This window comes from Cololabis saira, chromosome 11 (assembly GCF_033807715.1).
Source record: "Cololabis saira isolate AMF1-May2022 chromosome 11, fColSai1.1, whole genome shotgun sequence".
NCBI classification, from domain to species: Eukaryota; Metazoa; Chordata; class Actinopteri; order Beloniformes; family Belonidae; genus Cololabis; species Cololabis saira.
Genome location: NC_084597.1, coordinates 34,852,625 through 34,869,030, shown reverse-complemented (window position 1 = coordinate 34,869,030; position 16,406 = coordinate 34,852,625). Strand labels below are relative to the sequence as shown.

The window sequence follows — 16,406 nt, the reverse complement described above, 5'->3', positions numbered from 1 at the left end:
CTTTGCTGGTGTTGCATACCATACCAGCTTGCCTGGGTCCATTTTGCTTGTAGTCTACTGCCACCATGTGGATAATTTGAGGTATTACACCGTAGAGGGCTCACTGTTAAATCAAATCAAATCAAACTTTTTTTATATAGCATCTTTCATGCATAAGAAATGCAGCACAAAGTGCTTTACATAAAAACAATACACAAATATAAAACTCTTTTTGTTATGGCTATCAAAAAATAAAAATTCTAAAGCCACACAGTCTTGTGATTCCACTTTTTTACCTGAATTTGGTTACTTCTAATTGGAGTGATTTATTTTTAAGTTTGGAAAGGCATAACTTTAAATCCATTATACAACAGAACTAATGTATTGTTACACAGTTAGTAGTACATTTTAAGTTATAGCAGTATATAACTTCAGATCTTCTATTATCTATCTAGGACTAGAGCTGAATTGATAAAGAAATTACTTCTAAATACGACTAACTTAAAGTTATACATTTGGGTTATAACATCACATTCATTAGAAATGAATGTGATGTGATGTAAATAGATAAACCGCACACACACAAATATATAAGCCATCCATCAATTTATAGAATAGAATAAAACTTTATTGATACCCCAGAGGGGAAATTCACTTGTGCAGCAGCAAACATACACACGCTCGACAATTTTTACAAAAAATACACGGCAACTACGAAAAGGTATAAAAAAGTATATCCTAAAAAAAATAACCAATAATTAAAGCTGCGAGCAGCGATGAACAGGCCCTCTCACCCTTGAGCACGTTCAGGCGTGCTGCAGTGGAAGCTTGTATGACTTGCATGTAGATGTTTTCAGACCTGGACATTTAGCAGATGACACAACCCACGACTCTCTACAGTATATCAAACTATTCAAAAGTTATGGCAGAAAGTAGGAACTATCAGATATCGACCAATCAGATGAAGGGGTGGGGCTAATTTGCAGCAATTATGTTCAAGTACTCAAAACCGAGTCCGATGACACCACCCACGAGTCTTTATGTCAAACCATTCAGAAGTCATGGCAGAAAGAAGGAACTATCAAATATGGACGAATCAGATGAAGGGTGGGCGCGCTTTTTGGCGTCTATCGCCGCCACGGTAACGCTTTTGACTGAGAAAAGTAATGCGCGTCGTCGCAGGATGGAGACGCACATTTTGATGTATAACACACCTGGCTGCACATTACGGTTCGGGCCGTATTAACTGCCGAAGGAATGGCATAAATTTCGCCAAAATTACATGATTAAGTCAAAATGGCCGACTTCCTGTTTGGTTTCGGCCATGGCGCCAAGAGACTTTTCTTTAAAATGCGACAACATACAGGTGTGTACCGATTTTCGTGCATGTACGTCAAACCGTATTGTGGGGCTTGAGGCACAAAATTTTCTATGGGGCGCTGTTGAGTCATTTTGCCACGCCCATTAATGCAAACCATTAAATATCACATTTTTCGGCAGGCCTGGCTTGCGTGCAAGACTTGGTGACTTTTGGGGCACGTTTAGGGGGGCAAAAAGGCCCTCCTTTTGTCAGAAAGAAAGAAAGAAAGAAAGAAAGAAAGAAAGAAAGAAAGAAAGAAAGAAAGAAAGAAAGAAAGAAAGAAAGAAAGAAAGAAAGAAAGAAAGAAAGAAAGAAAGAAAGAAAGAAAGAAAGAAAGAAAGAAAGAAAGAATGAATAATTCCTACAGATACAATAGGGCCTTTGCACTGTAAGTGCTCGGGCCCTAAATATAATTAAACAGAGCAAATATACAGCTGGTGCTTTCATAAAACAGGTTATTGCATTTGAATGACTAAAGTTGGTTGTTGTAGAATCTGATGGCTGTCGGGATGAAGGACCTGCGGTAGCGTTCCTTCTTGCGGCGCGAGTGGAGCAGTCTTTGGCTGAAGGAGCTGCTGATGCTCCCACAGTGTCATGTAGGGGCTGAGAGGGTTGTCCATGATGGAGTTCAGCTTGACCAGCATCCTCCTCTCACCCACCTCCTCGGCAGAGTCCAGAGCACAACCAAGAACCGAGCCAGCCCTGCTGACCAGTCGGTTCAGTCTCTTCCTCTCTCTCTCCGAGCTCCCGCAGCTCCAGCAGACCACTGCATAGAAGATAGCAGACCCTACCACAGAGTCATAAAAAGTCCTTAAGAGTTCCCTGCACACACCGAAGGACCTCAGTCTCCTCAGCAGGTGGAGTCGGCTCTGGCCCTTCTTGTACAGGGTGTCAGTGTTGTGAGACCACTCACTCACTCATCTTCTCCCGCTTTATCCGTTCCCGGGTCGCGGGGGCAGCAGCCTCAGCAGGGATGCCCAGACTTCCCTCACCCCAGACACCTCCTCCAGCTCTTCCGGGGGGAGTCCGAGGCGTTCCCAGGCCAGCCGAGAGACATAGTCTCTCCAGCGTGTCCTGGGTCTTCCCCGGGGTCTCCTCCCGGTGGGACATGCCTGGATCACCTCCCTAGGGAGGCGTCCAGGAGGCATCCGGTACAGATGCCCAAGCCACCTCAGCTGACTCCTCTCAATGTGGAGGAGTAGCGGCTCGACTCCGAGCTCCTCCCGGGTGACCGAACTCCTCACCCTATCTCTAAGGGAGCGTCCAGCCACCCTGCGGAGGAAACTCATCTCGGCCGCTTGTATCCGCGATCTTGTCCTTTCGGTCACTACCCAAAGTTCATGACCATAGGTGAGGGTAGGGGCGTAGATTGACCGGTAAATCGAGAGCTTCGCCTTTCGACTCAGCTCCCTCTTTACCACGACGGTCCAGTACATCGACCGCATTACTGCGGACGCTGCACCGATCCGCCTGTCAATCTCACGCTCCATTGTTCCCTCACTCGTGAACAAGATCCCGAGATACTTGAACTCCTCCACCTGAGGCAGGACTTCTCCACCCACCCGGAGAAGGCATGCCACCCTTTTCCGGTCGAGAACCATGGCCTCGGTCTTGGAGGTGCTGATTCTCATCCCTGCCGCGTCGCACTCGGCCGCAAACCGCCCCAGCACATGCTGGAGGTCCCGGTCTGATGAAGCCAACAGGACAACATCATCTGCAAAAAGCAGAGATGAAATCCTGAGGTTCCCAAACCGGATCCCCTCCGGCCCCTGGCTGCGCCTAGAAATCCTGTCCATAAAAATTATGAACAGGACCGGTGACAAAGGGCAGCCCTGCCGGAGTCCAACATGCACCGGGAACAAGTCTGACTTACTGCCGGCAATGCGAACCAGACTCCTGCTTCGATCATACAGAGACCGGACAGCCCTTAGTAGAGGGCCCCGGACTCCATACTCACTCAGCACCCCCCACAGAATGGCACGAGGGACACGGTCAAATGCCTTCTCCAGATCCACAAAACACATGTAGACTGGTTGGGCAAATTCCCATGAACCCTCGAGCACCCTGCGGAGGGTATAGAGCTGGTCCAGTGTTCCACGACCGGGACGAAAACCGCATTGTTCCTCCTGAATCCGAGGTTCGACTATCGGCCGTATTCTCCTCTCCAGTACCCTAGCGTAGACTTTCCCCGGGAGGCTGAGAAGTGTGATCCCCCTATAGTTGGAACACACTCTCCGGTCCCCCTTTTTAAACAGAGGGACCACCACCCCGGTTTGCCACCCCAGCGGTACTGTCCCCTTCCTCCATGCAATGTCGCAGAGGCGTGTCAGCCAAGACAGCCCTACGACATCCAGAGACTTGAGGTACTCAGGGCGAATCTCATCCACCCCCGGTGCCCGGCCACCGAGGAGCTTACGAACCACCTCGGTGACCTCGGCTTGGGTGATGGATGAGCACGCCTCCGAGCCCCAACCCTCTGCTTCCTCAGTGGAAGGCATGTCAGTCGGGTTAAGGAGATCCTCAAAGTATTCCTTCCACCGTCCGACAATGTCCCCAGTCGAGGTCAACAGCTCCCCACCAGCACCATAAATGGTGCCGGCAGAGTACTGCTTCCCCCTTCTGAGGCGCCGAACGGTCCTCCAGAATTTCCTCGAGGCCGACCGAAAGTCCTCCTCCATGGCCTCCCCGAACTCCTCCCAGACCCGAGTTTTTGCCTCCAAGACTGCCCGAGCCGCGGCCCGCTTGGCCTGCCGGTACCTATCTACTGCGTCAGGAGTCCCACCGGCCAACATAGCCCGGTAGGACTCCTTCTTCAGTCTGACGGCATCCTGTACTTCCGGTGTCCACCACCGGGTTCTAGGATTGCCGCCACGACAGGCACCGGAGACCTTGCGTCCGCAGCTTCGAGCCGCCGCGTTGACAATGGAGGCAGAGAACATGGTCCACTGGGACTCGATGTCCCCCGCCTCCCCCGGGATCCGAGAGAAGCTCTCCCGGAGGTGGGAGTTGAAGATGTCCCTGACAGAGGGCTCAGCCAGACGTTCCCAACAGACCCTCACAATCCGTTTGGGTCTGCCCGGTCTGTCCAACCTCCTCCTCCGCCAGCGCATCCAACTCACCACCAGGTGGTGATCAGTTGACAGCTCAGCCCCTCTCTTCACCCGAGTGTCCAAGACATGCGGCCGAAGGTCAGATGAAACGACAACAAAGTCGATCATTGACCTCCGGCCTAGTGAGACCAGTCCAGTTTATTATTGAGGTGAACACCCAGGTATTTGTACTCCTCCAGGTAACACCCAGGTACTTGTACTCCTCCAGGTAACACCCAGGTACTTGTACTCCTCCACCGTCTCAATGTCCAGCCCCTGGATGTTCACCGGTGCACGAGGCAGAGGGTTCCTGTTGAAGTCGATCACCACCTCCTTTGTCTTCCTGGTGTTAATGCGCAGATGGTTCAGTTCGCACCATGTGACGAAGTCGGCAATGACCCCTCTGTACTCCAGATCGTCCCCTCTGGACACGCGTCCCACGATGGCGGAGTCATCGGAGAACTTCTGGAGATGGCAGGAGTCCGTGTTGTGGTGGAAATCTGATGTGTAGAGTGTAAACAGGCACTGTGCCCTGCGGGGCCCCTGTGGTGCAGACCACCACATCAGACACACAGTTGCGGACTGTTGGTGAGGTAGTCGATGGTCCATGCAGCCAGGTGACAGTCAACTATTAAGAAGTTATAACATACATACTTGTAAGCGCCATGTATAGCTTATAGTTTAACTCTTTTATTGCATAATATGCCTTGTTGTTTACACAGAGGGAATATATTTCAGTTTAAATTTTGAGAGTTATTATTTTATACTTTAGTGATTAATACCTAAATTTCACTACTGAGATTTGTTTTGCCTTAATGGTTTCTGTAGTTTGGGCCTGTGGGGCTTCCGTAGCGGGAGGAAGTGCGGGACTGTGTTTTTTGTGAGTTCATTGAATAAACGAGTGCCGGTGGAGCAACACAGTGTTTCACCGTTCTGTTGACGTTCTGTTGACGTTCTGTTGCCGTACTCAACGCGTAAACAATCTCCTATCGTCATTACCACATATTCATGAAGTGAGTAATAAGTTTAGCAAAAGAAGAAAACGTCTAAAGAGTCTAAAGTCTAAAGATAGTCACTACAATACTGTACAACCATCATACTGGCATTCAAGGCCCGTTCACATGAACCAAAGTGTACTAACCTCTTCATGTTTTTTCCAGCAGCATGGGAGACACTTAATTAAACCAGAGAAGAATTTCTTAAGCCTTCTAATATACTTTTGTTTTGTTTTAACCTCAACCAAAACAGGTTTCCCTTCCTCGCTGGAAGTTTTTTCTTTCTTTGTAGAACAGTGTTTCTTGGCCGTTCCAGCATCTCTGGTTTTGCCTCCAAGTTTTGTTGAAAGTTCAGTTTTCTTGTTGACAGCAGTGTTGTCACCTGTGTTTTTACCAGCTGGAGGACGGGCCTTTGCAACAGTCTGTCTCTTATTGCAACATGGACGGTTGGAGCATTTGTCAGCTAACTCTGATTTTGACTCCTTGTGATGACACATCTCCGTCGTCTTGTGAGTTTTGTTTGAGTCTAAATGTTTTTTCACTTTGATGGAAGCAGCATCTTTATTACTTTCAGGAAGTTGTTGACATGTTCCAGCTACTGTGCTTTTATCAACTTTAATTGCTACCTTTTCTTTTTTATTAGATGTAGATCTGTCAAAATTTCGTTCGGCTGGTTCAATATCTGAACGTGGCTTCACCATTATATAAGTCCCTTTAAAATCTACATCATTTAAACATTTTTCTGACAACTTTAATTTTGACTCCTTGCGATGATACTTTTTCCTGGTCTTGTGAGTTTTGTTTGAATCTAAACATGTTTCCACTTTGATGGAAGGAGCATCTTTACCACTTACAGGAAGTTTTCGACATGTTCCAGCTGCTGTGGTGCTTTCATCAACTTTTATTGATGTTCTTTCCTTTTTGTAGGATGTAGATGAGTCAAAAGTTCCTTCGGATGATTCAACACCTGAACGTGGCTTCACCATTATACAAGTCCCTTTAAAATCTACATCATTTAAACATTTTTCTGACAACTTTAATTTTGACTCCTTGCGATGATACTTTTTCCTGGTCTTGTGAGTTTTGTTTGAATCTAAACATGTTTCCACTTTGATGGAAGGAGCATCTTTACCACTTACAGGACGTTTTTGAGATGTTCCAGCTGCTGTGGTGCTTTCATTAACTTTTATTGATGTTCTTTCCTTTTTGTAGGATGTAGATAAGTCAAAAGTTCCTTCGGATGATTCAACACCTGAACGTGGCTTCACCATTATATAAGTCCCTTTCCCCTCTGCATCATTTAAACATTTTCTCGTTATGCTTTCTATCATGTCCTTGTGATCACATATTTTCTTAGACGTGTGCGATAACCTTTGATCAGAAGCTCCTTCATCTTCGGTGTTGTTAGCTACTGTTTTTGATGATTTATCTTTACTTTCTCTTATTTTTTTTTCTGTTTTTTTTCTCGCCTTTTTTCTCTCAAATTTAACTTTAGTGGATTTTACAAACGGCTCATCTGCTGACTTCCTAAGCTCTGCCAGTTCCATAGTTTCATGAGCTGATTTTGCATAGGTGCCATTACAACCAGAGAGGTGTTTCATTGTAATAAAACTGTGATTGAGAGCTTCTCCGGGGGTGATCCGTTCCCTCGGATCCACAAACAGCATCTTCTTAATCAGGTCTATGAATTCCTGTGTATCCTGCGATTCATCTGGATCCTTAATAGCTAGTCTTATCTTTGGCAAGTCATCAAGACTGTTGATGCTTTTATAAATGCCATGATGGGTATTTGGATTCACGCGGTATCCTTTATGATACTCTTCGGATGATTTTAGCTTAAAGTTATGGTTTGGAGACCCTTGTAAGATGTTAAAAAAATAGTTTGTTTTCTTTCCTCTTTCCAGTAAATCATCTGGAAGCATTCCTTGCATCTGTACTATGGCCTTAATTATCTCATATTCAGAATATAATGAGTAGAGATGATTTCTAATGTACATGAAAGCCAAAACGCATCCAAGAGACCACATGTCCACACTTTTATCCATTGGAAGACCCAGGATCACCTCAGGGGCCCTATAACCAAGAGGTTGAATTTTTTTATCCAAGCGTAGCTGAGATGAATTTACAGCCAATCCAAAATCAATCAGTTTCACCCTGAAGGGCTGTGACTGATGGTTTACTAGCATGACGTTGTCTGGCTTGATGTCAGTATGAACTAAACCTACACTTTTCAGTGTATCCAAAGCCACCAGCATCTGTCGAGCTACTACTCTTATTCCAGACACAGAAACTGAATTCAATGACCTCTCTTGTATGAACGCATGAAGAGTTGTATCAAGCATTTCAGAGACCAAATAAAGGTCGTTTTGGTATTCAAAGGATTCTATAAATGTTAACAAGTTGTTCTTCTCAGAGTCAAGCTTTTTTAGTTTCTTCAGGATTTCAACCTCTTTATATCTCTTCATACCAAGCCTCTGTTTCAAAACCTTGACTGCAACATTTTGGTGTGTGTCCTTCTTTGTGTATTGGAACACATCTCCAAAACATCCGTGACCTAAAGCTTTTACAAGTGAGTACTTTGAAATTGGTAAAATATTACCATTGCACTTTCTTTTGTAGGAGCTTTGTGAACTTCCGAAATTTCCCATTTCCAAATATTAAATGTAGAAAAAAAACAATGAAAAATGTTCACATAATAGCCTATATAGATGTTGCCACCTCGCAGACCAATGGTAGAATGTCTCTTGCCGGAGATCTCAGCCGTAGATAAAGAGAATATGACGTCTTCGAAGCCCAAACCACGCCCACCTCCTATGACGTCAAACCTTGGTGTTGGAATTTAGCAACGTAACCTAGCAACGGGGCGGCCAAGATGGCGACCGTCGCAGGCGTGTAGGTGCTAATAGCTCTGCTGCATTAAACGAGTATCTGATGTTAATTTGACTAGGCCAAAGGTTTGAACCAGACGCCTCCTCGACCGCTGGTGCCTGTTGGCGTTGACGAGCCGCGGGGCCGCCGCTCCCCTCACTGTTATCGGTCTGGCTGGCGCAGTTAAAGCCTGAATTATGGTCTGCGTTAAGTCGACGCAGACCCTACGCCGTAGGGTACGGCGTAGGCTCTGCGTTGGTGCAACGCAGAACCATAAATCAGCCTTAAGTGTCGGCGCATTTAATCAGTCATAACTCGCAGAATATAAAACTGATTTTCACGGGGGGGTTTTCTGCAAACGTCATACATCTAGGCATGATACCAGACACATATGATGTATATATATATATATATATATATATATATATATATATATATATATATATATATATATATATATATATATATATATATATATATATATACAGGACTCGAGTTGTAAAAAGAATTCAGGGGGGATGGTGGATTTTATCATATGGGGACAGATAATTTGTGCTGATTACAAATAATATAATATATTACAAATAATAGCACTGACCAAAACACCTGCAGAAATACTGCAGGAATGACATAGCAGCAGTTAAATGCAGCCTTCTGTAAGCTTTAAATATCCACTGGGCTTACATCAAATACATCAAAACACAACAATAAAAAACACTTTTTCTGAACTTATCAATATGACTCTGTCCTTCACAGGATAAGTAAAATGGATCACTGCAAAAACTCACAATCTTAACAAGAATATTTGTCTTATTTCTAGTTAAAATGTCTCATTTTATTAAAAAAAATCTCATTATCCTTAAAACAAGAATCATCACTGGAAAAAACAACAATTTTCACTTGAAATAAGTAGAAAAATCTACCAGTGGAACAAGATTTTTTTGCTTGTAATAAGAAGATAAAATCTTGTCCCAGTGGCCGATTTTCCTACTTATTTAAAGTGAAAATGTACTTGAAACAGGTGAAAATGGTCAAATAAGTTATTTTTCTGGTGATGACTCTAAATGTTGAAATAGCAGTAAAACCACATTCATTGATGAAATGACATAAGGGATGGAAAGGGGGGATGATTTTGACCGTTTTTATTTCAGGGGGGATGTCATCCCCCCTCATCCCCCCTTACCTCGAGTACTGTATATATATATATCATGGTTGTGAGATCTAGAGAGGACAAGAAGTTGTGTTTTCCTGCCTTCTACCTTTCAGATGGTTCTTTAGATATGACTATGGAATTGAAATATCTTGGACGTGTCTTCTCAGATGATCTTATGGATGACAGTGACATCCGCGTCAATACAGTAAAGAATAGAATAGAATAGAATAGAATATCCTTTATTTTCTCCCTCAGTGGGGAAACTTATTTGTTGCAGCACACACATATAAGGGAGGGGTAAAAGGACTGAAAAGTCAGAAATAAAAAATATATAAAACATACAAAAGATACGTATAAAATATGTATAAAATATGTATAAACAGGGTATGAACAGCATATACAGATGAACAGTGCAGAAAAGCAGGTGGAGTGTGAGGTAGATTGGCAGATATTGCACATCTTAAGTTATTGCACATATTATTGTCTGTTGGCTACTGAGAGCAGGCGTGATTATAAAGTCTGATGGCAGCGGGGAGGAAGGACCTGCGATGCCTCTCAGTGGTGCATCGTGGGTGACGAAGCCGGTCACTGATGGAGCTCTCCAGGGCTCTGACAGTCTCATGAAGGGGGTGGGAGACATAAAATATATGCACAGGCCAATACTTTGTTGAGGAAATGTTTTATGTGTTCTACAGATGTTAAATGTGCTCTGTTTGGGGCTTATATCACCTCGTTATATACAGCTCATCTCTGGTCTTCTTACAGAGTGAAAGTATGCAGAAGCTTAGAGTGGCATATAAAGATGCCATGAGGTTGCTGCTCCGTGTTCCTAGGACGCACAGTGCCAGCCAGTTATTTGTGTCCTCTAATGTACCAACATGTCAGGCACTGTTACAAAAGCTAATTTTTAATTTTATGTGTCGACTGGATATGACAGAAAATAGCATCATTTTGGCTTAACCAGCCCTACGATGGGCTATCGGTTACCATCCAGGCTTCCAAAGCACTGGCATGATAGCCTGCACCTTTTTTCTGTACAGTGATTTAATGTTGTTTTTTTTTTAAAGTATGTAATGGTTGTGTGTTTGTGTACGTTGGATGTGTGTGGGCCTTCTGAGTCCGTAATAAAGATTATTATTATTATTATTATTATTATTATTATTATTATTATTATTATTATATATCAGGGTTTCACCCGTCCCTTGAAATACGGAATTGTTACGTAATTGGGAATTAAAAGTTAGGGAACGCGGTTGATTCCGTTTTTCACAATTATCCCATGCACGTCTGTCACACACGCACACGCACATAAACAATGAACCAAAAATAATGAACAAAATAAAGGACAGGATACATTAAAGACAGCAACATATGTTGGTGCGCGCTCTGTTATTTATTGATGTCATAAGATATATTCATATTGAAGGCAAACAGGCCTTCCTTTTGTCAGAAGAAAGAATAAAGAAAAAAAAATCCTACGGATACAATAGGGTAAGTGCTTGGGCCCTAATAATGACAAATAATATTTATGGCAGTTAAAGATACAATGATCAGTAAATAGGCTGGATGGTTTAAAACATTTGGAATAGCAAACACACAAACAAACAAAAAAAACAGTGATATAATAATATAATATAATATATCATATCATATTTCAGGAGAAGTCCTGTAAATGGATCACCTTTGTGAAACAGCACCACTTGGTGGAGACTGTGGTGGACAGAAACTACGGAGTGTCTGGACCTCCTGACAGAATAAAAAGTATGCATTTGAATGACTTGTTGAACATTTAAATAATTAGAGAATTTAAAAAATTCTCAAATGTCAAACAAATGTTTTGGTAACTTTATAAATAATGAAAATCGGAAATGTACATACATATATTATGAAAGAATAAAGACAGACATGATAAAATTATGTATGTTAGAACATTCACAATGACATGTTTACAAACACTGAGCAGAAAGTCACTTATCTGTGGTGACTACATCATAGATTTATTAAACTCAAATAACTTAGCATTGATTGAGGAATTTACTGCAGCAATGTATAGTATGGGCCTATATCCAAGCATTACTAAACCCAGCAGAATAACATCCCAGTCAGCTACAATTATGGATCATGTATTCACTAATAACATGGAAGACAATTTGATTAGTGGATTACTAATAAATTATATAAGTGACCATCTGCCAGTGTTTGTTATTTATGATTGTGAATTTAATATGATTAAGAAGGAAAATGTAAAAAGACAGAGGAGAATAAGAACAAAGGATACTCTTGAAGCATTGAGATCTGAATTGCAGAGACAAGACTGGAGACATGTATATGAAGCAGTGGATGTTGAACCTGCCTATGACTCTTTTTTGGATACTTTCTTGGCCATATATCATAGAAGCTGCCCAATGCAACAAAGCAACCATACACGTAAAAGCGTTGACAAATCATGGATCACAAAGGGGTTGTTTAATGCCTGTAAAAAAAAGAACACCATGTACAAGGAATTTATAAAACACAGAACTAAAGAAAAAGAAACTAAATATAAAAGATATAATAATAAACTAATTGATATTCTTAGAAAATGTAAGAAGGATTATTATAATAAAGTGTTAATATAGTGAAAATAATAAAAACAAAAAATAAATAAATAATAAAGACAATATCAGGGGCACATGGAATATATTAAATTCAATTATTTGAAATAGAAAAACTAGCTCCAACTTCCCAGATTATTTTATAGAAAATGGTAAAACAATTACTGCCAAAAATGATTTGGTAGGTGGCTTCAACAACTTATTTGTGAATGTGGGACCTCAACTGGCAAAGGGAATAAATCCTCCACAAGGGGGCGGTGTTGAAAAATTCCATCTTCTTGAGACAGAGACTAATAGAAATGAAATTATTGGTGTTGTCAATAACTTCAAGAACAAAACTTCCTTGGATTGGAATTGTCTCGACATGACACTAATAAAGCAAGAAATTGACCCTATTGCAGAAACCTTAACGTACATCTGTAATCTGTCATTCAACCTGGGCTGCTTTCCCAGTAAAATGAAAACTGCCAAAGTGATCCCAGTATACAAAGCTGGAGAAAACAATATTTTTACTAACTACAGGCCTGTTTCACTTCAGTCATTGAGGTCCGTAACCTTGGCTTCTTGGGAACGGGAATGATGGTTGAGGCCTTGAAACATGCTGGGATGTGACCGAGCACCAGCGAGGTGTTAAAGATGTTGGTGAACACCGGAGCGAGCTGGGCAGCGCAGTGCTTCAGGACAGAAGGGGAGACAGAGTCCAGACCGGCCGCCTTCCTGGGATTCTGACTCCTGAACAGACGGTCCACATCTCTCACATTGACAGGGAGGGGGGGTGGAGGTGGAGAGATGGAGGGGGAAGGAGTCCACTGAGGTACAAGGGTAGTGGATGTGACCAGGGCGGTGGAAGGAGAGGGCGGGGGAACCTCTCACACTCAAACCTACAGTGAAACTCGTTGAGCTTGTTTGCCAGGGGGAGGTTGTCAGACGTCTGAGGGGACTTTGGTTTGTAGTTTGTGATGGTCTTAAAGAGCATATTGCAGGTTGGAGACCCCTGTGAATCAATGTGTAGGAAAATAATGTAGGAACTGAATTTTCATTGAAATACGCATAAATATATACTACAGTGACCTCTGGAGTTGTTTTTGTGAGAGTATTTTACTTCCGCATCTGAAAAAGTTGAACCGGGAGTGACGTCACACTGGGGAGCGCGGTGAATTCAACAATAGGAAAAATAATGGATCTTAATGTTATTTGTGACACTGAAGAGGTTGTGAATGTGTATTCACACCAATATGACTAAGAACCCGTTAGTCCCCCCACGTTCTTTTGATTGACAGCTGAAACTCGCTTTTTAAAAGGCTGATTTATGTGTCCGCGTTACACCAACGCAGACCCTACGGTGTAGGTTACGCGGCGACGCACCGAACGCTGCGTGCGCCGCGTACCCTACACCGTAGGCTACGCCGATTTTACGCGGAACCATAAATCCGCCTTTATTCACTACAGCACCCGCCCGTGCTCCTGAAAGAAACTCCGAAAATAACTCCTTAAAAACGGGTGAGTACTTGTAATCTGTCTACGTTTGTACTTTCTAAACAGAAAACAGGCTTATTATCTTCTCTTTTTTTTTTAAAAGCATCCGAAATAGCCGGGTATTTTTTAAAACCGAATACTTCCCCACCTTCGTTTATAAATTAATTTGTATCCACATTACATCGTTGTTAAAAAAAAATAAAACCTTCCACACAGAACCGAAGATCTGCGTTTTCGACCACATTCATAAGCACAGACCTGTAGATCATCTGGTCTTCCGGACTCCGGGCCGTCTCCGCGGCGCAGTTACCCCGGGATCAGCGCCTCCTCCTCGGGCAACGAGCTCGAGTTCCCCCCGGTGTCCGCCGCGGAGCTGCCGCGTTAATCGAAGCAGTCCTGCTGCGCAGCTTTCCCGGGTCCGGGAGCCGTGTCTCATTCTCGGGAAACGAGCTCGACTCCCCCCGTGTCAGATCCATGGTCCCACCACGGAGCTGCTGCGTTAAACCGACGCAGCCGGGCTGCAGCTGCTGCGCGTCGCCGCGTACCCTACGGCGTAGGCTCCGCGTCGGTGTAACGGTGTCAAGAGCAGAGACCATTTATTTAATAAATAGCTTGGAGAACAGATGGTGGATCATCTGTAGAACTGTAGTAAACAAAGGTCGCACGTTAGACGTCAGAATCAGAGCTGATTTGTTGTCGTTTTGGAGCATAATGTGACGTTCGAAAACGCAAAACTCCGGTTGTCTCTGTTTACACCAGGTCTACACTCATCTACATAAACGGAGTTTTCAAAAATCTTCCCTTTGCCCGGAGTTTTTTTAAACATTCGTTTATTTGTGTTTTCATGTGGATGACAGGTCCAAACGTAGGAAAATATCTTGGGTTTAGCAGATACCCGGCTACGTGTGTACGGGGTCTGGGCAGTAACATGGGGCAGAGCTGTGGAGACGTCTCCCTGGCGTGACGTCATATGACGCGGTGGTCGAAAAAAAGAGCGTTTGTACGAGCTTGGCTAAAATCAGCCACTTTTTCCTCTGAATAAGTGCCCTTATGTCTTGTAAAACATATTAAATCCTACATTAACTTCTCACATAGTCATTTTCACATAAGGTCAGGTATCATTTTTGAAAAAATTCTAACCTGCAATATGCTCTTTAAGGCCTTTCCAGACAGAGGGTGAGTTCCCCTCAGCTCTGAGCCCTTTCATGGACTTCTACTGGACTGTACGCAGTCTGTGGCCAGAGGTCAGACCTCTGATCTATCAACAGAAAAACCTACAGGAGGTGATGGACAAACTGCAAGACAGGATCCTGGAGGAGACTGAGCCTTTCCAGAGCAGCGTGTCCCTGCAACCAGGTTCCTACCAGCTGCAGAAAGAGGGAGAGTCCTTTGGCCTGACGCTGGACACACACGGCTTCTCTCCAGAGGAGCTGTCTGTCAGACAGGTGGGCAGGAAGCTGACAGTCAGTGGGAAGTCATAGAAGAAGCAGGAGGAAAGGAAATACTCTTAAACTTATAGACTCCATGAGTTCAGACAGGAGTTGGATCTGCCTGAAGGAATGAACCCTGAAACTGTCACCTACCTGTCTCCAGACGGAAAAGTCCACATCCAGGAAAGCAAAGCTCCAAGTGTTGAGGAGGCTGAGAGAGAGCTGACTATCAAGAGGAGCTCAGAGGAGGAAACCAAGCAGAGTGTGTGTTCACAGACAGAAGACGGCAGAGCAGAGACACACAACTGATCACAGAACTAACCTGCAAACATGGACTCATACACTTGATGTCGTGTCATCCTTTTATGTAATCTGTAAATGATGACCATTTAGTGTTTGCATATACACATAATAACATTATTTTAAAACGTAGGTCGCATATGACAGTACATTGTATTCTCTTTCTACAACTTATGACTGAAAAGCCAGAAATATATGGGCTCAAGTGAAGGGAGATATATATTGTTTTTCGGCACTACCTTGTTCTCTATAGCTGATATAACATGAATTACTCCTATGTGGGATCAATAAAGTTCTTATTTTTGCCGTCTGAGAAAATTAAATATATTATATTTGGTGCTGTATGTTTGGTAACTGTTTCCCAAGTATATAAGTGCGTGTGTGAATGAATAAATGAGACGTAAAACGTAAATTTCTTTGTAGAAAGGTGCTTTATGAAAATAAATCCATTTACTTGTATTAGTTTGCAGCCCAGTCTTGCCACATCCAATATGGCGGCGACGTCAGTAGGCGATGCAATGATCTGATTGGCTCTCCAGAAACGCTTTGAAACCCGTGCCAAAGATCGCTGATTGGCTCTTATTTTTGGCACGTCAAAACACTGCCAAAACTCATAGTTGTAAAAAAAGTTTGTAGCTTTTGAAAAAAAGTTTGTAGCTTTTGTAAAAAAGTTTGTAGCTTTGTAAAAGTTTTGTAGCTTTTGTAAAAAAGTTTGTAGCTTTGTATCTACAAGTACAAATATTTTTTGCAAGTGCAAATATTTTTTTCACACGCACAAAATATTTCTACAAGTACAAATATTTTTCACAAGTACAAATATTTTTTACACACACACAAAATATTTCTACACGTACAAATATTTTTTGCAAGTTCAAATATTTTTTTCACACGCACAAAATGCAAGTACAAAGTTTATTTACAGATACAAAATAGTTATGGCATTAATTTGAGCCCATAGAAATAGGAAATCTTTAAAAAAAGTTGTGAGATATCAAAAATTGTAAAAATGCAGAATTCTTTTTTTAAATATCCTGAAATGTGAAAATCATGTGAAGTTATTTTTCATATATCAAAAGAAATGCAATTTACGTGAAGACTACTAATTTTGAAACCTGTATGTTTTGCTTATTGCCTTAGAAATATGTTAAAAGAAAAATATTTA

The 16,406-nt window shown here is 42.7% G+C and overlaps 1 protein-coding gene across 1 annotated transcript; it reads left to right on the top strand.

Annotated features, from left to right (window-relative positions):
• The first annotated feature begins 14,719 nt into the window (after positions 1-14,719).
• Positions 14,720-14,995, top strand: LOC133454736 (heat shock protein 30-like). The gene has a single exon (XM_061733461.1). It carries the CDS (start codon positions 14,720-14,722, stop codon positions 14,993-14,995), a length of 276 nt encoding a protein of 91 aa, XP_061589445.1.
• The last annotated feature ends 1,411 nt before the right edge of the window (positions 14,996-16,406 follow it).